Raw genomic sequence first — 22,243 nt, 5'->3', positions numbered from 1 at the left:
TGAACAATTCTCGACGTCGAAGATGAGCGGTCATAAGAGGCCAACAGTCGGTGATGACGTCGCCGGCGGTGATATCGTATCACGTGGTGATAAGGACTTGCTCAGTCACGGGTAGAACCTTCCAACCTTGGTCGCAAAGCCCGTGAATGGGCCCGCACCCCGGGTCCAAAGCCTAGCCCAACCCATAGCCCATTTGTATGGGCCTACAAGGGCCCCATTATAGTCTACTTTAGGGGGCTCAAATAGCATCTTGGAATCGCTGTATTATGACTTCTCTACTGATTCCATAAAATATGTCCTTGTTTCAAATGAAATTCGACCAGTAGAAGTCGAAAAAAGGCTAATATATATTCTAGTATTCGATATAAGCTTGCGATCTACATAAGAATACCACCACTTTTGACTGAACGTCTTTAATTTTGAATTTACCTAAATAACGTGTTCTTTCTCGTGTGTAAGAAGAATGGATAAATTTGACTCTATTCCAGTTAATAGCAACACCCTTTCAGCGAGCTTCGAGTCTTGGGGGTCGGCTCCCTTGACCGGCTTCCCCTTGAACTCTTATTTGATATCCTATGCCATCTGGACATACACTCTTTGTTCACTTTTCGACAAATTAATCTCCAATCAAGACAAATAGTAGATTCTCTCAACCAGTACCAAAGTGTAGTCTTTTACGGACTAAACCTCTTCTTTGCTCTTTTACGAACACGACTTACCGTTGATATCTCTTTACTCGACTTTCACAACGTACTCTATACCAAGTTATATAGTTTTTGCGGTGGATTCGGCGGGTTTATATCCCTCCTACCCTAGAAACGGTGTCGCTCTAAATGCCTCTAGTGATCCTCGGAAACATAAGTACGGACTCTCGCCTTAGTCCGAAAGTAATTCTATATAACCAAACGTGAATCCGATCAACTAAGAACATTTTAGACCTTACCGGGTGTATACTCGATGAATGAATCGGTATATAAGTCCCGTATCACGATCACGTCTCTCTATTAGGCTACTTTAGCTTCTAGACAGAAACCATATTGACCTTTGTAAGCCCAACCGGCGGGCTTAGACCGAAATCGAAAATTCAACTCTATAGGGTCATGTGCACTTCCGTATTCTTGGTATTGAAAAAGGTATCATTGGCACTAGTGGTACAAGATAGCTTCCCAGAGCATTTTCGGTGGTGTGAGTAGGCCCAGATTTTATGGAAATCGAGTGGCGAGGGTCAAAATCGGCCACCTGAACTACCAGTGTCTGCTCGAACAGGGGGCCACTTTCGAAGAAGAGAATGACTGCGAAGCCGTATAGCTATCAGCGCATATGGGGTTGCCTTCAAATACCCGAGTCTCATTTTGCTAGTGAATCAATATCATAGGGTATGGGACCCTTGGCTAGCAAGTCTATAAGCGGTCAGTAGTGTGATACTAGTATCTGGAATCGATAGCGATAACCGATCATATACCCTTTGATAACCATTCGATAATCCGTGGATTCTAAGAATACTGTGATCAGAGCCGCTATAAAGGGTGAGCATCCTTTATAACCGGAGGGCCCACTTAGGTGCCCTGGAAACCTCGATACTCAAGAATCTCTTTGGCAATTGTACTTTTATGATTGATAACAAGTTATCATTACAAATGTTCAACAAAGATTCACGGAAAACTAATGAAAATCATTCTTGTACTAAGCATAGTTTAAGAGAGTATCCGAGTATCTACACCACATTGTCTCACCTTCATAGCTCATTTGCCTAATCAATAGGTTCTGACCTAATAAATATTTGTTCTTTATCTTTGAAGCCACTATCACCCCGAGGTAGGGTTACCTCTTCCTAATTCAAAGAGACATCGGAATCTCCTCGGCGTACCTAATCCTAGTCATTCTTATCTTCCGCAAATTGAAAGTAGACTAAATTACGGAGTAGGTACGGAGTACGGAGTAAGCTAACCACTCGTGCGTTCTAACACGAGATAACGATATTTGAGAATGCAACTGGGCTTAGAGCCTTGCTCTTGATACACTCATGCCCTATTACAAGCAACTTATATGGTATAGGCCATTTATACCTCCCCCATCAAGGGCAGAAAGACACATCAGGCACAAAATTGGGGGTTCAACTGGGGTATCCGCCTATCTTAAGCTAGATCCTGCACAATCTCCACTAGAAGATCAACCCTCGGAATGCCTTATCTCTCCTGTTTCCCCGCGGTCATAGCCAATTAAATTCAGAATTGAAAAGGGTTCCTTGTGCGTGTCACCCACATTTCTTTCTCTTATTTCTATCAAGCAATGCCATGAGACTGTGCCAAGATCTACACCATGTCCTCCAAGGAATTAGATATCGACACCATCAAACCCGTGCTCATCGGAGCGGATGAAGAGGTCGTCGAAGGTGGCTTGGACAAAATCGAGCTGGAAAAAGATGAGATTATCAATGAAGAGTTCAGCTATGAATCGCACCGCTCTCCATTTCCTGAAGGCGTGTACCTAATTCACACTATAGACGAATATTCTTGGACTAATAGTGACTATAGTTAGGGCTGTCGTTCCCGAGACGGACGATCCCGATATGCCGGTTAATACGGTGCGGATGTGGCTCCTAGGCATTGTGTTCACTATGCTTGGATCCGGGATCAACCAGTTCTTTTCGTTGCGTTATCCGTCAGTTCATATTGTGGCCCTAGTAGCAGAATTACTTGCCTATCCGATCGGAGTGTTCCTGGCCAAGACCCTCCCTCTCACATCTGTCCGACTCGGGCCTTTGGGTACATTCGTTGTCAACCCGGACAGGTCGTTTAATATCAAAGAGCACGCGCTGATCGTTATCATGAGCAATGTGTCTTTCGGATATGCTTCAGCGGACGCGACAAACATTATCCAAGCTGCCAGCAAAAACTTCTACAATTTCAATCTCAAACCCGGCTTCTACGTGCTCATTGTTCTCGTTGCCCAACTTCTCGGATTTGGTGTCGCAGGTCTCGCAGCTCCATGGCTCGTCGAACCCGCTCGCATCATCTGGCCCGGTGTGTTATCCAACTGTGCCATGCTCGAAACATTGCATTCGCGAGCGAACACTGTCGCAAACGGATGGCGCATAACCCGTCTCCGATTCTTCATGTATGTTATGACCGGTGCCTTTGTCTGGTACTTTTTCCCAGGTCTTATATTCACCGCACTTTCCTATTTCACTTGGGTCTGCTGGATCGCACCGAAAAACGTCATCGTCAATCATCTCTTCGGTATGCAGACGGGTCTCGGTCTGAGTCCAATTACCTTCGACTGGAGCCAGATTGCCTATAACACCAACCCGCTCCTGTCGCCATCATGGGCTGCGTTGAATGTCTTCGCCGGCTTCGCATTCTTCTACTGGATTGTCACGCCTGCCCTATACTACACCAATACTTGGTTCACGGCTTATCTCCCACTCATGACAGCCGACGTTTATGACAATACCGGTGCCCCTTACGATACAGCTCGAGTCATTTCTGCAGATAATACTCTAGATCAGGCCGCTTATCGAAATTACTCGCCTCCCTACCTGAGTGCGACGTTTGCATTCGTCTATGGACTTTCATTCGCTGCCATCACCTCAGTGCTATCGCACATCGCTATTTGGCATAGCCGAGACTTGTGGGCTGCTATGAAGGGTCGGAATAAGCTGGATATTCACGCCCGCCTCATCCGTGCCTCGTATCGCCGAACACCCTGGTACTGGTACGCTGGCATCATCGTGGTTATCATGGCAATGGCCATTGCGCTAGTCGAAGTCTATCACACTAAGCTTCCAGTTTACGGAGTCTTTCTAGCCTTGATCATCCCGGTTGTATACATGGTCCCATGCGGTATTGTGCAGGGCATTACAAACGTGGATGCAAATCAGCTGAACGTTCTGGCTGAGTTCATTGGTGGATATATGTTCGAAGGAAAGCCACTCGCCAATATGATTTTCAAGATCATTTCCACCGATGTCGTCGGACAGGGGGTTTACTTCGCTATGGACATGAAACTAGCTCACTATTTGAAAGTGCCGCCGCGTACTTGTTTCGTAGCGCAGTTTGTTGCCACTATCCTAGGCGCACTCACTCAGGCGGGTGTGACGCTTTGGATGCTTGGTAATATTTCGGGGATTTGCGAGTCTGACCAAGCGGATGGATTTACTTGTCCAAATGGCCGGACTGTCTACTCTTCATCCGTGATTTGGGGTCTTGTCGGGCCTCGCCGGCTCTACTCTGTGGGCGAAATCTATTCTCCTCTGTTGCACTTTTTCTGGATCGGTGCTATCGCTCCAGTTGTGACTTTCCTTCTGTATCGTTATACTAGACGCCAGTTTTGGAAGTACATCAACTGGCCACTGATATTTGTTGGAACTTACAACGTCCCACCTGGTATGTACCGCAACTTGCTCGTGTTCTTTTCTCTTTCAATCGCTGACTTGAAGTCCTTTAGCCACTGGAATCAATTATTCAAGCTGGGCACTGGTCAACTTTGCCTTCAACTACTTCATTAAACGGAAGTTCTTTGCTTGGTGGACCAAGTACAATTATATCTTGGCAGCCGCACTCGATACAGGGCTTGCCATTAGTGGCATTGTTATTTTCTTTTGCATCTCATACCCTGGTGCCACTTTCCCTGACTGGTGGGGGAATAATGTGTACCTCAATACTGCTGATGCCCAGGGTGTAGCGTACAAGTCGATGCCAGATGTTGGGTACTTTGGGCCTCCTAATGGGACGTGGACTTGAGGTGCGTCACGACACTGCGGCAGTATATGGCAGTCTTCAGCCGCCATTCCGCTGTACTAGATCTTGGCTGGTTGTATATTTGGTAGTTTGATCCTCTGATACATCTAAATACACTAATATCACATCCTACGTTATACAAAGGAATGCGTCTTTGCAGTTCAAGGTTTCCTTTTTCCCGCCGCCCACCTAAAAAGACGAGAAAGGAAAGGGAGCAAGTAGATAGAAAGCACCACTGGAAGACTATACAATGCAGAACAAGCGGCCGACTATCCTTGTCTCTACGAAAGCTCAAGATCGAATTCTTGACATTTGAAGCCTTGATTATTGCATCCTCTGTGCTTGGATTCCTTATTTTCAAATTGGGCATTAGGTAGCTCTGTTAAATCCGTACAGCTAGTGCGTAATTGATCCCTGGCCCTGTAACCGTATATATTCTTTCCCAGATTGTATTCATAATTCATGCTTTATGCTTCGCTCATACCACGGCGAAAATGGTTCCGCGATCCTGGAGACTTCCTCTTGAAGGCTTCGTCAATCTCCCCAAAGGTCCGACCTTGAGTCTCATGCATGAAGATGATTCCAACAGCGACCGTGATAACACAGCATCCACCGAACAAAAAGTACGCACCGAAGCTACTTTTCGCAAGAAGAACAGGTGTTGTCAAAGCCACCAAGAAGTTGCAGACCCAGTTGCTTGAATGAGCCAATGTGGTAGCCGACGCTCGTGTTCTCTGGGGCTGAATCTCGGCGGCATAGACTTTGACAGAGATACCCCAGGTAACAGAGTACAGAGCGGAGAAAAGATAGATACAGACAATCACGACCCAGCGACCGGGGCCAGTTGTCTGATGGACAGCATTTCCAGCATATAGACCTCCCATCAAAAACATCAAGACCCCCATTACAACACCACCATATATAATGCTGGCTCGACGACCCCATTTATCGGCGTAGATCAAACCCGGTATGGTGACAGCAAAAATCACCAGCGCTGATACACCAGAGGCGAGAAAGCTTGCTTCCGAGGAGGCAAGGCCAGCCTTTTGGAATAGCTGTGGAGCATACTATTGAGTTCAAGTCAGCGAGTGTCAGTTGTAAGGCGGGTTGGATAGGACTCGAACGTACATAAAGGACACCGTCAATACCACTCATCTGTTGCATGCCCATCAAAAAGACTGCCAGGATGGTCCGGCCCAACACATCTTTGGAGAAAATAGCAAGAAGCTTATCCATGGTTCCATCTTTGACCTGCTCACCAGAGTCAAGCTCTTGTGCCCGCACTTGCAGCACAACCTTTTCACGCTCTGCACGGCCGACACCCAGCTTATCCCACGCCGCTTCAGCCATCTCATAGCGACCATGGAGACCTAGCCACTGAGGCGACTCGGGTAGATAAAGGAGTGAGAGACCACACAGGATCATGGAGAAGGCGGCAAGCAGGATAAACGGCATACGCCATGAGAGCGAGGAGTGAAGACCTGAAGTTCCATAACTGATAAAGTACCCCATGACCAGACCAACGGTAGTAGCCAGTTGCGGACCAGTTGTCAGGGCGCCTCTAGTGCTCGTGGGCGAGATTTCACAAATCAGAACGACAAGATTTCCGAGGAAGAGTCCTTCTCCAAGGCCTTCCACGATGCGGCCAACAATGAACATGGATAGAGCGACGGCTCCAGCTTCTATTGCGGCTCCAACGCCGAAGATGAAAACTCCGATGGAGATGCCCTTTGGGCGACCAAGCCGATCGGCAACATAGCCAGCGAAGAAAGAAGAGAGGGCTGCTGGAATCAGGATACATGAGACGATGAGGCCGTGGATCGTGGAGTTTTGACTACCGAATGAGACCTTGAAGTCTTTCATGTCGGTAACGGGGCCGATAATACCCGTATCCATACCGAAGAGGGTACCACTAGCTGAGCATAGAATGCATGCTAGGACATATTTCGGCGGGGTTTTGAACTGGAACGGAATCAAGCCCATGACTTTGGCTTCGAGGGGCTTTGTCGACAGGTTTGAAAAGCTATGTATCAGGGCCCAGGACGACGAAAGTGTGAAGAGTTTACATACAAAATGAACAGGAAGGAAAGAAAACTCTTACCCCTCTGGAGACCTTATTTTCTAATGCCCAGACCCACGTAGGGCAGACATACAACGTAATGTTCTATAATAATGCTTCACTCCAACACATCACATGCACCATATCCTTATCCTTCCCTGTACCTATTCATATTCAACCACAACCCTTGCTCGCTCTAACATGACTCAGTCTTGTACTTGCAAAATTTCTGGGCTATAGAGACTAAGAGCCATATTTTACATATAAAACTCTGTGCCAGACTGGAGTTCGGAGAAGGGTCCTCCGACGACATGAGCGTCCGGGCTATTCACGGTCCGCATCGACTTGTGAGAGGAACAAGCGCCGAAGGATTTGTGGGCCCTCTCTCCATTGTGTGCTACCTCGGGGAATCCGGCGGTTTCCCCCTCGTTTCTGAATTTTTTTATGGGGCTTCCGGGGTTTGGCCGGTGATATTTATGGGGCTCGTGAAAGTTGGAGATGTCGGGACTCGAAGCCCTAAACCGGATGCCAAGCCGGGCCGGATAATTTGGTCAGCAGATCATATCCGTGGAAGTAATGTCTGACTCTGTACATGGTGATGTAAAGAGGCCTAGAATAGAGGGCTTGTACATAACAAAGGGAAATAACAATGCTTGAAGTAGGGAGAGGTTGTGAGTGTTATCGAGGCAAATTCTCTCTGGTAAGATGGACTTCTAGATAGGCCTTTCATATTTGCTAAGATTTCTTGAAGGATATCTGGACTCTGATATCGAAATGCCGCCATCTACCAGATTGTTGAGGACCGTACTGGTCGCTATTTTATTCCATGCCACTACTTGTTTCTCTTGATGAACGCTTTTACGACTGAGGTCATAGTTTGTCTTCAATACTTCATTTCAAGGCTTGAAATTGAATGCGACGCTCAGAATCATGTTTACGAGAGTAGAAATAATGTCTGTGAGAGACGATTTAACCAATGTAATCATCTGAATATATAGTCCCTTTGTTATGGTGAGTCTTTATTCATTGCACGGCAAGGTTAGCAATCATTTTGCATAGAATACGAAAATACCCATTGTCCTTTATTCCGGTTCTTGAATTTAGGCGGTAATTTAGTTCATACTACTATAAATATCTTCGTATGTCCCCGCATATCGTAATTGGGCGAAAGTTCATCTTTCCTTTCTCGTCGTACCTATCATTGCCCCTACAATATTGCTAAGAGCTCAAACATTCCGATTGTTTCTAGAAGAACGAGAGCCGGTGTCGCTTTGTCATAGCCAGTCTTTGTTACTCGCGAGATCAATGACACCTCCTTTCATAGACAGGAACAATAGTCTTTCTCCCAGGGGTTCTGCTTTAAATAGAATCGAACAAGTTCCGACTCGTATGGCATAAATACTGTTGATGCTCCCTTCTCGAGTTCTCACTAAGCAAACATTTGAATCGTCAAAAGCAACTTCAATATCATCCAAATGCTTCAATCTGCCCTTTACCGGATGCTGCGGATTTTCTTGGTCACCCTTGATTTCTGGTTTAACACCGATCTCCCCCAAGCCAAGTCCAGAGGAGCGGTAAGCCCTCACAATCTATTTTACTTGATAATCTGACCCCTCCGTCCAGTGACCAACAACCCGAAATGTCGTATCCTGACCTGGCCGATTTGGAAAGCTGGGAAGTAATCTACAAAGAGGAGTGCTTGAGCTTTAAGGCAGGTCTAGAGACACAAGCCGAGATTCTGAGAAATGACCCAGAAGGCCAAGGTATCAATCGTATCAAGGACGTCCGCAAAGAGCTCATCTCTCTTTCCCGTCAGGCAGGGCGGATCAAGGAGGCTGCTTTTGAGATGGTCCATCAAACCCCAGACAGTGTCTATGTCCGCAACGCGACCCCCGATTGGCTCTCCTCTCGATTCGAAGATCCACAGCTAGAGCGAGTGTGTATTAGCATGGAATACAGCTTAGACCGACTAGCGTTTGAACTTAGATCTGACCCATCAATGGACCTTATGGTTGCGGGACATCTTGAGCAAATGACGGATGATATCGAGATGGACTTTCTTTAGATAGTGATAATGCATTGATTCATCTGTTTGTAAGTTTGGTAGGTCTTTGAAATTGTAATATTGTTGACCGTAACATGGCCACTTTGGTTGGCTTGCGATCGGCTCCCGGATCACAGGGTAAGCAAGGATTGGTAATTTTTCTCTGGGGACAGTATGGACCTCCGTTGACAGCAGATAGTATTCTAATACAACTCCCTAGATTGCAACGAGAAAAGCCGCTGTTCTATGCGGTGAGTATAGGACATAGTGTATTAATGATCGAAAATAGGAAAGCGATGATGTACGCCTATTTAGCCACCAAAGAAATGAAAGCCCGAAGCCAAATGATCAAAAGAACAAAAATGATTAAATGCGACATATGGCAAGAAAAGAATATGTACAGTCAGTGCGGCCAGAATTGACAGGAAAATTTTCATGATATATATATAGTGATGAGAGTCCGCCGTGAATCATCACGCCAATATACTTTGACTCAATAAAAGTCAGGGGCAGCCTGTTCCATCCAAAACTTTGTGCGAAATTAGTTCTGGGTGAACGGTTGGTATTCCAAATTTTGGAAGATTTCATCAGCTAGTTTCTCATGAGAACAGCCTTTGTTTGCGGAGAAGGCTCGCCGAAGTGCACATGCTAGGGCTTTCATGACGCCAACTCAGCAGGTCGAACCTTCCGTTCTGCTGGTAGCTCTGAAACGCTTTGGTAGCTCTGCTCAGTGGCCTGGTTACTACCACTCAGCTCCGACGCAGGGGCTGGGAAAAAGGAGGTAGGTTGGGTAGATTGAACAGGTTGGACGGGTTGGGTATCTTGAGAGTTCTTTCTTCGACGACGTAATAAAAACCAGGCAAGCGCAATCAAGATGCCGACGCCAGCTACACCACCAACGACGCCACCCGCGATTGCCCCGGTATTAGAGTGGGAAGAACCACTATTCGCACTATCCGAGGTCGGAGTTGAGCCAATACCCCCCCCGAGGTCTGAGTTGGGCCAATACCCCCCGAGGTCGACGAGGAGGTAGAAGTTGTGGTGCTTGCGCCTGAGGTTGACGAAGAGAGTGTTGTACGTGTAGCGATATCTATGAGAGGATGCGTTAGCTTGTGAGACGAGATTGATAAATCATATCCAATGTGTGGATCTTTGACAAGCATCAGGGCCAAGGCTTACCTGAACTTGTAGATGGCAGATAAGATTGCACGACTGGTTCCATTCTCACCACTTTCACACCGAGAGCCTTCACGCCGTCTTCTGTTGCGCAGATCGCATACTGTTTGGAGACTGTATAAAACCCCCGAGTATCATTTGGGCAGCAGTGATACCCATCAGTTTGGTCGGTAAAGTATAGATCTGCTGTCGGGTCTGCGCAGCGCGGTTTATCATAAAACGCGGCGAGGCAGTTTCTTGATGTCGGGCAGCATATCCCTTTCTCGTCTTTTCCACTTGGGCATTGGGTTCTTCCTGGACAACATCTTCGGAATGGGCTCCAGCCCACGCCGCAATTCTCCTCGTCGCTCGCACATGTGCCGTTTCGGCGCAAGGCGAAGCCCATGAGATCCTCATCGTCTGTGGCCATTGTACCCAGAAATTAATCGTGTGAGACCTGAGAAAATGGGAAGGAAGAGAGGGGAATAAGTCTGGAATGGATCGGCGGGTTTAGCTGGGAGCGAGAACTTGTTCAGGGAGTAATCTTCGAAGGATCAATGCGCCAAATTTCCACACTGGCCCGCTGCGTGTGGGGGCCACACTAGCGGCTCAAATGGATTTCTACCGTTACAAAAGGGGACAAGGAAAGAAGAACTGTAATGCAAGTACGGACTATGAATTACGGAGTAAAAATATGTTATAACATGTATCCGATCTTGGAGCGCTTGAAGACATTTATCTTGGGGCGCACGGAATCGCCAGAATTGTGAAATACGAGAGACCCTGAGTGCCAAGCTTCCAAGCTTCACTAGTTTCAACGTGGATTAGTTCTGATGCCGCTCATGTCAGCTGATAGCATTAGCACTGTCTGCACAATCTGGCTGTTTGGGATCTCTATCTCATTACTTGATTGACTCAAGGCATTCATTGCTATCCAATTGCGGCTCAATTGAGATTCAGTAGAACGTCCGCCCACGGTCAGTTCTTGAGCTTCACCAAGTGGGCACCAGGAAGACCCACCGGGCATGGTAAGAAGAACTCCGCATTCTCGATTAAATTGTTTGATCAAAGTAGAGCAATCAATTTTTGAGGAAAAAGGCACCTTCAGGATGCATCCGAGCCAAAGCTTAGAAGATAAGAGTGTCTCTGACTGAAACCACGGAGGTTGAACCATCCAGCATAGCCACTTGGAGCAGCGATCAATTCGCATGTAAAGTAAGCAATAGTTGACCGCTTATGCTTTTGCGAAGATAACAGCCCTTTGAGAGCCGTCGCTCCTGCATCATGATCTACAGCAGATAATAGTAGATGAGATCTTCCAACCGCCCCCTATTATCTCCTATATCTTCTGTATACTCCGTACTTGTACACTTCCTTCTATACTGAGGCCCCACAATGGCAACGCGTGAGCCAATCAGACACGGCAGAACCTCAGCCCCGGAATGCTGGGGGCTTTGGAGTGGAGCCAATCACACACTTCCCCTTCAGCCACCCGATCAGCCGTGACCGGCAAATGGCAACGGGGCAGTGACAGCGCACACGACCACGTCGGCCAACGAGTCCACTCTCCAATCAGAGGTCTCAATGCCAACCACTTCGAGATTCCAACCAGAATACGAAGGGCTAAGATATCTGAACAGTGCAAATATACGTTCCACACCAGCCAGACAAACGTCCAGCCTTCCAAAGTTGACGCAAGTCATAATCTCAAACGTGCCGCGTCGACTGAAATACAACTCCAAGAACTCCCCATACTGCTTTTCGAGTTGACTTCTACATTAGCACAACTCCGACTAGGCTACTGACTCAATGGCAGTGTATCCTGACTAGTTAAAGGCCATCATAACTACAACAGATGGTGACAATGGTCTCGTACCGTCGCTACTTGATGGTATCTCCCGGCTGACGAGAATAACTAGGAACCCATTTAGCAGGCCGGAAGATAGTGAGCAAAGCCGAATTTGGATTCGACGAAATTATGAACAGGTTTCGGGAAAGGGGAAATACCACAAATCTTGTCGCCAGACTTGGAATTGACTATACTTCTAGTGCCAGAGCTTGAAAAATGCAAACATGTCTCCAAGTCAAGTTTATATGAAATTTTGATATCAGATCGTACCTATTGTTCACCACTCTTCATGATCATTTCCGGTGATCTCAATAGTCGTAAATCTAATCATTAAGGAGCGTATATAGTTCGTGTTCTCATGCAAACCATGCCTTGCATTCAACAAGGGCGGTTTTCAATGCAATATCCTTTCCTCCAATTCCAGAACCAATCCGAGTCCATTCCAACCACCAAAAGCCTCCAAGCTCATACATTTGAGCTCAACCCATTCCGGATCTAGCAAAAAGTATGAGATTTACTCTTGCTGACCAGTGATAGCCTTGGTATCCTTGTTTTGGGCCTGATTCTGTCCATTGACGGGGTAGTTCTGGTAAGAACCATAGTTCTTGTAGTTACCATAGCTCTGGTAGCGGTCGTTTGCAGAGCTGGGAGTAACCTGGGCGTTGTTGGCTTTGTTGTTGCCAGCTTCGTTCAGACGGTCATTCTGAGCGGTGGCTGGGTTTGCCTGAGCGGGGATAGCCTGGCGCTTCTGGTTTGCGTGCCACTGGCCGTTGGCATCGGTCCAGCCATTCTGGTTGTTTTGGTTGTCTTGGTTATTGGCGTGCCACTGGCCCTTCTCATCAGTCCAGCCATTCTGATTGTTCTGATTGATTTGGTTGTTGGCGTGCCACTGGCCCTTCTCATCAGTCCAGCCGCTTTGTCCATTCTGACCGCTCTGACCAGTCTGAACGTTTTGGTTATTCGTGTGCCATTGGCCGTTGGCATCGGTCCAACCATTTTGGTCTGGGTTGTATTGACCATTCTGGTTGTTGTTGTTGTTGTTGTTGTTGTTGTGCCACTGGTCATTTTGGTTCTCGCCATTGTTGGCAACGAACACGCCATGCTGCCACTGACCCTTTCGGTACTGTCCACTGGGATCCCACTGACCGGCCACATCATTGGGGTCCACGGGAAGCGCGAGGGCAGATAGAGGGGAGACAGCCAGAAGAAGAAGGCTACCGATGAAGGAGGTGCGCATTTTGAATGGAGATGAGTTCGAAGGCTTTTAGATAAATGGTAGTCGATTCAGTTATTTGAGCGGTATCTTTGTGATTGTGAGGTTTCCGAGATCGTTTTGCTCTGAGAATGATGATTGAAGCCCGGCTGCACGGCCTGTATTTATATCCCAGAAACCACTCTACCTCCAGGCTCAAGGACTATGTAGCTCAAGCTTGCTTGCTACTCAATGGCGTTGGAAGCCTTCGACAAAAATGTCTGAGGTTGGATCTCGTCATTCTTCGGTGAGGGTTGGTGAGTATTGGCGCTGCAAGGGACACTGGGGAAACGTGTGGCCGATAACCATGTTGCCTTGTGGGGGATGAGCGAGCGGACGCGCCATGATCTCAGTCAATCTTAAGAGAGGGCGGAGCACACGTAAGATTAGGTAAAGTTATATACATTAAACCTTTCGGGGCGAATGTTGGAAGAGTTGCACCATGAACCTCGCGTGAATCTGCACAACAGCTGTAGATCTTGTCCGTAAGGGGAGTAATCACATTCCTTGAAGATCGCTGCGGTCCTAGCTCTATGTGCAAGTTGTGGCTACCTAGCTCAATGCATATGCCCAGGTAGTCTGTGGATGTCGTCTTCTGTGTATGTATTTACGTACTACATCTATGTAGTCCGCAAACCTTCAGTGAATTCAGACTTTGTCCATACATACACCACGCGTCGAACGACTCACGGAATGGCAAAACGTGCGAGACATGCAGGGACACGTTGCTTCGATCAGCAATATCTACGAGCTTCGAGATGTGATGTCAGTATCGAAGCGGGGGAAAATCCCCTTCGTCAAGTTGCGGTCTGCAGTCAGCATTTGCGCGTTGGAAATCAAAGCTGTTCCGGTGCCCCTTGAATGATTGGAAATCTATTGCTTGTGGTTCACCTTCGCAACTCGTTTGGAAAGATACTCCTCAAAGCGCGATCATGAAGATGAGCTTGTATGACAAAGCTCCCCATTCAGAAGATTCCACGTATGAATCCAGCGAACGACTTCTCGCAGAGGAAGAAGGCACCCTTTGGAGTGGAAATGAACCATCAGTACCCACATGTAGCAGCTTTGCCGTGTGTCTTTTCCGAGCGAGTGCACTCGTCCTGGTATTCTTAGTCGGGGCTCTGTTTGGCTTCCAGTGGCGTGGTGACTTGGACGGCCTTTGCAGTCGACATGTCTCTCAATATTGTGGGTTCCAAGCTGCCTCCATGCATATCATTAATCTTATTCAAATATAGCAACTGTCGTGAGAGAAGTTGGCGTTCAATATAGTCTCCAAGAGTTCAATGGCTCTCTGCTGAAAGAGAACATTTTCCGACAGGACGCCGGCCCCGATGTTGATGCAGCGTGGGAATCCTTAGGCGTCAACTGTATGTCTCTCAACTGATTGACTAGTCTCTAGCATGAGCTAACTGCATGCTTCTTCCTAGACCGCAGTGTTCGTATACCCCTAGAGGACGCCGAACAATCTGGACTTGCTGCCGACCAAGTGAAGATCAACGCAAAGTATGGCGGAGGTTTTCCTGCAAATGTCGAAGGGCTACACCACCTTCACTGCTTGGTAAGTGGTCTATACATCAATTATATGATGCAATTAAAGTATACTAACATCGACAAGAATCTGCTGCGTCAGTCACTGTACTATAACTACGACTACTACCACGCGAAGGGGGAAGGGCCCTTCACAAACAATGACTATATAGTCCGCCTCCACGTGTGTATGTTCTGCTCATTCTCTACTCGTGATATGGCTCAGGACTGACCATTTTTCTCATCACAGCACATTGCCTCGATATTATTCGCCAAGAGCTCATGTGCACGGTCGACAGTGGAGTCCTCGGTCAAGTGTGGATTTACCCCGAGAATCCAGAGCCTTATGTCGATTTCAACACTAAACATCGATGTAAAAACTTCGATGCTGTCCGTCGCTGGGCTGAGAAGAACCAACTACCTCAGGACCCACCGGCGGACTTTTTACAGCCTCCATCAGAGGGAGACCGAATCTACAGCCGAATGCCCTGAGAGATGAGTGAGATTGAATGCTAAGCCTTGCTAAGCTTGAGGCTAATCTAGCATAAAATGGTACGGATTTACTGGAAAATAATAGAATGCTCCATGAACAATATTTCGCTCGTTTCAGTCCAAATCATAAACACTCAGGTCCTCGCTCATCCCTGGCAAAGCATAGACAGCATTATCCTCCCCTCCAAAAACCTTCAAAGGCCTGATCCCTCTAAACTCCATCCCAATTTTTTCCAAAGCGCCCCGACTCCGCTGATTTGTAGGCGAACAGAATCCAAACACGGCATCAACCCCGAGATTTTTATTCGCATAGTCCAAAAGGCCCCTCGCTGCCTCGGTCGCATACCCCTTCCGGCCTTCCTCTGGTAATATGGCGAACCCGATATCCGGGGCGAGATAGCCCGGGCCGGGTGGGATGCCCCTCATAAGTGATACCGTGCCGATCGGCTTCAAGCCTTCATCAGTCTGTCGCGAGACTAGGAACATGCCGTAGCCATGATAGGCATAGTGTGCTGAAACTCTGCCTTGGAGGAATGCAGATGCCTTTTCTGTTGTGGTAATTCCGGTTTTCCCGCATGAGCTGATGAAATCATCTGTATTCCAAAGCTTGACTAAGAAGGCGCTGTGGGCTGGGTCGGTTGGGTTGAAGGGGCTGATTTGGAGACGTGGGGTGGCAATCGTGAAGCCCGGGGGAAAGGTAAAGTCAGGCATGGTTTGGTTCTGGAGTGGACAGCTATTTCCAATCTTTGGGTATTCTCTTTGTTTTATCTTTTATCTTATGACCCGGGTAGAATTGTCAATGACTCACAATTCAAACGCTTAGAAGCTTAGGGCTGACAGGCGCTGTTGGGGCCAAAAGACTTTGCCTATTTAGGCGTGGCGTGTTCACGATCAGCCGAAACCATGAGGATAAAAGAAGGTGTAAGCCAAATTCAGGGAGAAAGCTGCGATGACCTGAAGTCCCCGTGAGGACTCGAAATGATATTTCTGAATGTCCCCTCATGATGTTGTCTCTAACACTGGCCCAGTATAAACATTTCTTGCGCGTACCACGTAGTATATCTGAGAATACTGGTTTTACAAGAAGCAGTATATGCTCTGGAAAACTGTATTGAGATGCGTAGAGAAGGGAGAAAGCTATCTACGTATGAGGACTATGATATGCTGGGAGCAATCAGAGGTCACGTGATCTTTGACAATATCACAGCCAGGATCACAGTTCCCATTGTTCCAACAACGCTCCAGTTCATAGTCGTGACAGTAGGCGACATGTGCGAAGGCCAAAAGCTAAAAAATATAACAATGATGATGTAAATGAGGGCATATGTATTGACCAATGCACCCAATACGCCCGGAATATGGAAGGGTCCCCAAACCAACTTGGCACCTGGAACATTGATCGCACCATCACTATCGTTGTGTCGGTAGATATCACCCTTGCAACGGCGATATAGTAGTAGTGCAATGACAACGAGGTAGGACAGGTAGACACCAGACACTGCCATTGAGAGAATATCATCGAGGGCCACTTTGGAGCCAATGTTGATCAGTCCCAGTAGCCAGCAGACTGTAAGTGTCAGTATCAGCGAGTCGAGGAATATGATCTCCTTAGGCCCGCTGTTGGGTTCGATCGGCTGGGATAAGTCCCCGATGCCGTAGGTGTTTCAGATGGATTGCATAGGATCTGGGTGACTCTGACCTCTGGCGGTAGCAGAAAGCCCCCTTTGATTCTAACGCGATCGGCGTATTGTGGTGCACCACGATGGTCGTCTTTCAGCAGCTCTCGCGAATATAGAGGGGACTCAAAGTTCTGGAAACAAACCGCTAGACAAGTTTTGTCTTGCAGTTGTCCGAGGCATAGCGCTGATCCCGAAAGGCCTCCTAGCGGGTCTTCATCATTTTCAGTCCGCCATAGGATCGAAACATTCTGCGATAGTACTTCTCTGTCCCAGAGATACTGCGAGCCTTCTGTGAGCGCTACCTGTGCTTCCCTTGATATCCCGCTTCCTGATCTCACAATGGTATTGCCTGTGGGAATATTGAGGCCTGTCACAAAGACTGGTTTTCCATCAAGAAGGTCTGTATAACTACCCCAACCAACCACACATGGTGTTCGATCAGGGGATGTAACTTCCGGTAGTTCCTGGGAATTTGTGATCAATGATAGATCATGCACAAACCCAGTTGGGAAACGAAGGGGCCTTGCTGAAATCGGATCGTAGGTAAAAGAGATGGTCCCGATCTATTCTCGGTAAGTTGTTAGACAGCCACAGACGATAGCAGAGCAAGCATACCTGTTTTGAATCTCCAGCGAGGAACACTTGCTGACCAAGTGGCGAATTACCCATTGGATGACGCCGAGTAGACCCAATCGCTCGCATAGAGAACCCACTTTTGATAGGGGAATATCGAGCCAGTTTCATCTTAATGTGACCATACCAGTCTGCAATTCGAAGGAGAGGAGCTGATCGGATATATCGGAGAGTAATAAATGCATGCGTGGGGACGGTTATCGCCTCTTGGCCTCCCGGGAAACGAATCTTCAGCCCAAGCGCAGCGTATGCCTCGACGCAGTCTGGCCTTGCAGCAATTGCAGCGCCTTTTGAAACCATTGTCCGGGTCGGTGTGTCCTCAAGAATATCGTATCTTAGTCTTAAGGTGCCAAAGGTGCTTGCCGGTCCATCTTGCAGCCAGGAATTCTCCATGTCGGCACGGCTCTTAAACAGAATCACGATGAAACCACTTATAAAAACTCTTGCGCCGAGCGAAGTTGGGAACATTTCTCGTAATAGGTGAAGGTGATGTCGAGACAAAAACTTCCGAGGATTGAGAATAGCAGGGATAGGGTCCGATTGGTACTTTGGCCACATCGTAGTTGTCCTTTCCATGAGCCCAGTTGGTTTGAGGTGAATCTCGAGACCCCCGGCATAAGCGCCAATCGACCTGGTCTCATCAAATCCTGGCGACACCACCCATATCCACTTGTGCTCCGATTCTTCCACCAGATATACTGAGTCAAGTTGGCTAAGAGATGGGTGGTGCGTTCGAAGTAATCGTTGATTTGTGTCTGTCACTTTGGGCTCGATCGAGGCACGCTTAGCTGCAGCCGCTTTGTCGCCCCACTCAACAGAGTCTGTTGCTACAATAGAGTTAGCTAATCATCATTTTCTCCATCGCCAAGTGGAAATACATACTAGGCACAGGAATCAAATGTCGCAGCTCGTGTAAGGACCCCACCGGTAGATAACCATCCTGATCGTTGTTGACGCAGTCCGCTGGAAGAACAGGGTATGGGAAAATCGAGTCATCTGTGGAGGATACACGTTGCTTCTTCGATACCGGAGAGCTCCGTCCAGGCAACAGAGGCCCTTCTCGAGAAGGCATCGCGGATGGGGTAAACAGGTTGATTATGATTGGGAGAAAAACAGCCTTGGCAAGTGGGTCAGAATCGCCTGCAAGTTATCCATTGTTCTCGGAGTGGTCACCTTGTAAGAGCGGGTCCTTGGATTCCTCACTTCTGACTGGTCCCTGAGACCCCCGAGCGTCCGCCGCACCGCAACCTTCCCAGCCCGGTATAAAAACCTCAGTGTCACACCCTTGAGCACAGGTCAGGATGAGTTCCTACAGAAATTGAGAACAAACTGAAGGAAATGGACGAAAAACCATACTCTCAGATTGCACGAAGGAGAGAAGCTAAGCTAAGAATAAGTTGTGGGAATATGACCCCTCATTTATCATGTGACCTTTTCGCATCTTATCTCGCCTTTTCATACCCTCTCATTGAATCAAACTTGCCACGTCAAGAATACAGCCATGGGAGAGAGCGAACCTATCAAGCACGACGATTCTGCAAAAATGTCCAACAATATCATCGGTAGACTGCGGCACGATCCGCAATATCCGCGGATATCCGCAATCCATATCCGCAGCCTTAAGGATTTGGATATAGACCTTATATCCATTGGATATATACGGATATCCAATGGATATCAAACAATATAAACATACCTAGACTCGTGACCTCAAGGGGTATATATTATTATTATATATTCCTATATATTTTTCGTGTAATACCTAGTACTCGAGGTTATTAAATATCACTAGGTAAGTATAATTTCTGACTGAGGTCAGAAATTATAGGTAGAAGGTTAAGTACTACTCTACTCATAGTAGTATATAATTAGAAATTCTAACTAAGGTTAGAAATTATAGGTAGATAGTTAAGCACTACTCTACTTAGACCTAGCAGTGACCCGCGGGTGACCCTCACGACCCTCGAACCGCCCCGCCACTAGGGCGGTTCGAGGGTCTAACCTTCCGACCCTAAGGGTCGTCTACCTAGAGGTTAGACCCTCGGAGGGTCACCTATAGGTAACCCTAAGGGTCGTTAAATAAGATAAATAGGTAAATCTTATAATATATATAATTTATATAGATTTACCCTATATTTTTAAGTATCCTAATTATATATCTAAAGTTCTTTAATGTTAATTTTTAGTAATATATTATTATAAAAACTTATATTATATTCTTAAATCTATTTCCTATCTACTAGACTACTATATATCTATTAAACCTTTTTAAAACCTTCTAAACTCTTCTAGAGGATTAAGAGAGAGGAATTTTACCCTCTTTATCTATACTATCCTTAGTACTAGATTATATCTTATTACCTTTACTTAGTAAGCTACTTCTTTATCTCCTCCTAAGTATAATATTAGGTAATAGTTATAAAGTAGATAGTAACTAACTTTCTTTAACTATATCTTCCTTAGTATTACTAATTAGTTTAAATAAGGTAGTAACTATACTATTTACCTCTATTAAAGCTATAATCTCCTAGGAAGATAGGTACTCCTAGAGAATAAGCTACTAACTCTTCTATAGATTAAACCTTATTATATATATAAATATTATAATATCCTAGATTATCTTTAGCTTTAGTAAGCCTTACTAGTAATAATATGTGAGTACTTTAGCAGAAATAATATTATAGCCTAATAGTAGGTTATAATATTTTGTAGGGGAAGGTATATTAGGTAAGCTTTATCTTATATAATACAATATTATATAAGATATAGAAAGGTTTATACTTAGCTTAAGTAGATAATAATAGGTGCGAGGTAAGAAAAGTTGTATTGAATAAAATTGTTTTCTAGCTAGGAATCCTCCATTCCTTATATAGGCAAGCTCTAGCAGTATAGAATATCATAGAAGGTCATTAATAATATAATGACTTCATTATGATATCCTAGATTTATGGCGATATATTGTGAGTCATAATATAGTTTACCGTAGATAATATATCTAAGGTTCTCTTAGATACTACCGGTAAAATATATATCTTATACTCTCACACCATAGTATATATCTTACAATTACTATTATGCTTACATAATAAATATTATATATAGAGTTAAATAGTTACTCTATATCTATACTAGTAGCTAGGATAGATATAATATTATAGGTAATACTTATAAGAATTAGCTATTTATATTAGTTTTCTTTCTAGAATATATAAGGTAATAAATACTATAAGGCTATATATTTATTAATATTAGTTAGATATAAAGGATAAGGATAGATTATTAGACTTACTAGAATTAAGATATTAAGTTAGCTTATCCTTCTATAGAGTGATAGACTACTAGGAGTTATTTAACTCTAATATATATTTAAGCTTAGATATTCTAACCCTAGATAATAGACTACTTAGTAATAACTAACTATCCCTAATATTAAGCTACTCTTTATAGTACTTAACCTAAGTCTTAAGACTACCTTAGTAAATATCTTTCTAGCTAGCTTTACTAGGATTATCTAATTTCTATTCCTTTAATAAGAAGAATTAAAGCTTTTAGGATAGAGATAAAATTATACTAAAGTATAGTGATTATCTTCTTAAGATAGTTAAAAAGGTAGTTATATATACTAAAGATAAGGTAGATACTTAAGTCTTTAGTTCTAGAAATAAGACTTATAAACTTATAGAATAGCTTAAGAATAAAGAGTAGATATTTAATCTATCTCTATTCTCTTAGGCTTAATATAAAGTAAGACTATTTATACTATAAGTAGAAAGTATTAAATACTAGCTATAGTCTCTTTACTTACTAGAGTATTAGGAAAGTTAAATTCTACTATATCCTAATATCTTAGATTAGAATAAGCTTAGGCTCTTTATCCTAGAGAGTATAAAATATATCCTACTACTATAGGCTTATATTAATATAAATAGTAAGGTTATAAACCTAAAAGAGATATTAGTATATAGAAATAATACTTAGAATATAGTATACCTTATTAAGTATATCTATAATCTTATACTCTCTTTAATATATATATAATACCCTTATATAATTATTAGACTAGTTTAACTTAGTAGTATTATTACTTAGGGATACCTTTATCTTCCTAAGTAAATCTATAAGACTAATCTAGATAATATAAGTAATATAAGGAATATAAATAATTATAGAATTAGTATTTAGTTAGATAGTCCTTACTAAGTTATTTATAGCCTAAACTAATATTATATTATTTAAGGTATTATTAGTAGTAATTATAAGTACTTAATCTAGAATATTAAGATCTAAAAGCTTATTTTAAATATAAGACTTATGTCTTTAGTAACTATATATACCTATATAGGCCCTTATATGACTACTATCTGCTATAGTGGTCTATCTATAGACCTATATATATCTATATATAGTTAATAGATCCTCCTAGGAATAAAACTTATATGATCCTTTCTAAATCATATCTAGTAGTATATTGGTTTAAAACCTTTTTCTATAAAGGTTTAGGGATAGGGGTGGATAGAAGGGACAAAAAGGGACCTTATATAGCTATAAGGAAATATATAGTCCTAAATAGCTTATTCCTACTACCCCTATACCTAATTCACAATCTAGCGGACCTAGAATCTAACAAAAACATCGATAAGCCCTAGGTTAGAGGTATAACTAAGCAATTAGAGAAGGAGAGCTAGTTAACGCTGTACTAAGGACCTAGGCTAGCTTATATAGTACTATATAAAAGAGCGGTTAGGAAGATAAGAGCTAGCTAACGCTATACTAAGCAATTATTAGAGATAAAGAATCCGATTAAGCGATATATA

The 22,243-nt window shown here is 44.7% G+C and overlaps 8 protein-coding genes across 8 annotated transcripts; 3 read left to right on the top strand and 5 right to left on the bottom strand.

Annotated features, from left to right (window-relative positions):
- Positions 1-2,319: 2,319 nt before the first annotated feature.
- optD (uncharacterized protein) lies at positions 2,320-4,742 on the top strand (the record flags this gene model as incomplete). Its single annotated transcript, XM_056679706.1, has 3 exons — positions 2,320-2,483; positions 2,539-4,385; positions 4,447-4,742. The coding sequence occupies 3 exons, from the start codon at positions 2,320-2,322 to the stop codon at positions 4,740-4,742; spliced, it is 2,307 nt and encodes a 768-aa protein (XP_056530078.1).
- A 464-nt stretch (positions 4,743-5,206) lies between these two features.
- N7500_008561 (putative MFS sugar transporter) lies at positions 5,207-6,722 on the bottom strand (the record flags this gene model as incomplete). The annotated part of the gene is made up of 2 exons (XM_056679705.1): positions 5,207-5,806; positions 5,868-6,722. 2 exons carry the CDS (start codon positions 6,720-6,722, stop codon positions 5,207-5,209), a joined length of 1,455 nt encoding a protein of 484 aa, XP_056530077.1.
- A 1,715-nt stretch (positions 6,723-8,437) lies between these two features.
- N7500_008560 (uncharacterized protein) lies at positions 8,438-8,863 on the top strand (the record flags this gene model as incomplete). Its single annotated transcript, XM_056679704.1, has 1 exon — positions 8,438-8,863. The coding sequence occupies one exon, from the start codon at positions 8,438-8,440 to the stop codon at positions 8,861-8,863; it is 426 nt and encodes a 141-aa protein (XP_056530076.1).
- A 636-nt stretch (positions 8,864-9,499) lies between these two features.
- On the bottom strand, positions 9,500-10,427 carry N7500_008559 (uncharacterized protein; the record flags this gene model as incomplete). Its single annotated transcript, XM_056679703.1, has 2 exons — positions 9,500-9,834; positions 10,022-10,427. The coding sequence occupies 2 exons, from the start codon at positions 10,425-10,427 to the stop codon at positions 9,500-9,502; spliced, it is 741 nt and encodes a 246-aa protein (XP_056530075.1).
- Positions 10,428-12,360: 1,933 nt separating this feature from the next.
- Positions 12,361-13,083, bottom strand: N7500_008558 (uncharacterized protein; the record flags this gene model as incomplete). Its single annotated transcript, XM_056679702.1, has 1 exon — positions 12,361-13,083. The coding sequence occupies one exon, from the start codon at positions 13,081-13,083 to the stop codon at positions 12,361-12,363; it is 723 nt and encodes a 240-aa protein (XP_056530074.1).
- Positions 13,084-14,030: 947 nt separating this feature from the next.
- On the top strand, positions 14,031-15,117 carry N7500_008557 (oxidase ustYa family protein; the record flags this gene model as incomplete). The annotated part of the gene is made up of 5 exons (XM_056679701.1): positions 14,031-14,283; positions 14,334-14,465; positions 14,526-14,656; positions 14,714-14,813; positions 14,876-15,117. 5 exons carry the CDS (start codon positions 14,031-14,033, stop codon positions 15,115-15,117), a joined length of 858 nt encoding a protein of 285 aa, XP_056530073.1.
- Positions 15,118-15,231: 114 nt separating this feature from the next.
- N7500_008556 (GNAT family N-acetyltransferase) lies at positions 15,232-15,828 on the bottom strand (the record flags this gene model as incomplete). The annotated part of the gene is made up of 1 exon (XM_056679700.1): positions 15,232-15,828. One exon carries the CDS (start codon positions 15,826-15,828, stop codon positions 15,232-15,234), a length of 597 nt encoding a protein of 198 aa, XP_056530072.1.
- Positions 15,829-16,298: 470 nt separating this feature from the next.
- Positions 16,299-18,501, bottom strand: N7500_008555 (uncharacterized protein; the record flags this gene model as incomplete). The annotated part of the gene is made up of 4 exons (XM_056679699.1): positions 16,299-16,751; positions 16,817-17,359; positions 17,412-18,256; positions 18,312-18,501. The coding sequence occupies 4 exons, from the start codon at positions 18,499-18,501 to the stop codon at positions 16,299-16,301; spliced, it is 2,031 nt and encodes a 676-aa protein (XP_056530071.1).
- Positions 18,502-22,243: the final 3,742 nt, after the last annotated feature.

The sequence above is a fragment of the Penicillium coprophilum genome, assembly GCF_028826855.1.
Source record: "Penicillium coprophilum strain IBT 35676 chromosome Unknown utg000005l_segment0_segment0, whole genome shotgun sequence".
In the NCBI taxonomy this organism is placed as follows: domain Eukaryota; kingdom Fungi; phylum Ascomycota; class Eurotiomycetes; order Eurotiales; family Aspergillaceae; genus Penicillium; species Penicillium coprophilum.
The sequence above is the reverse complement of the archived record's forward strand: the minus strand, read 5'-3'. Positions and strand labels throughout refer to the sequence as shown.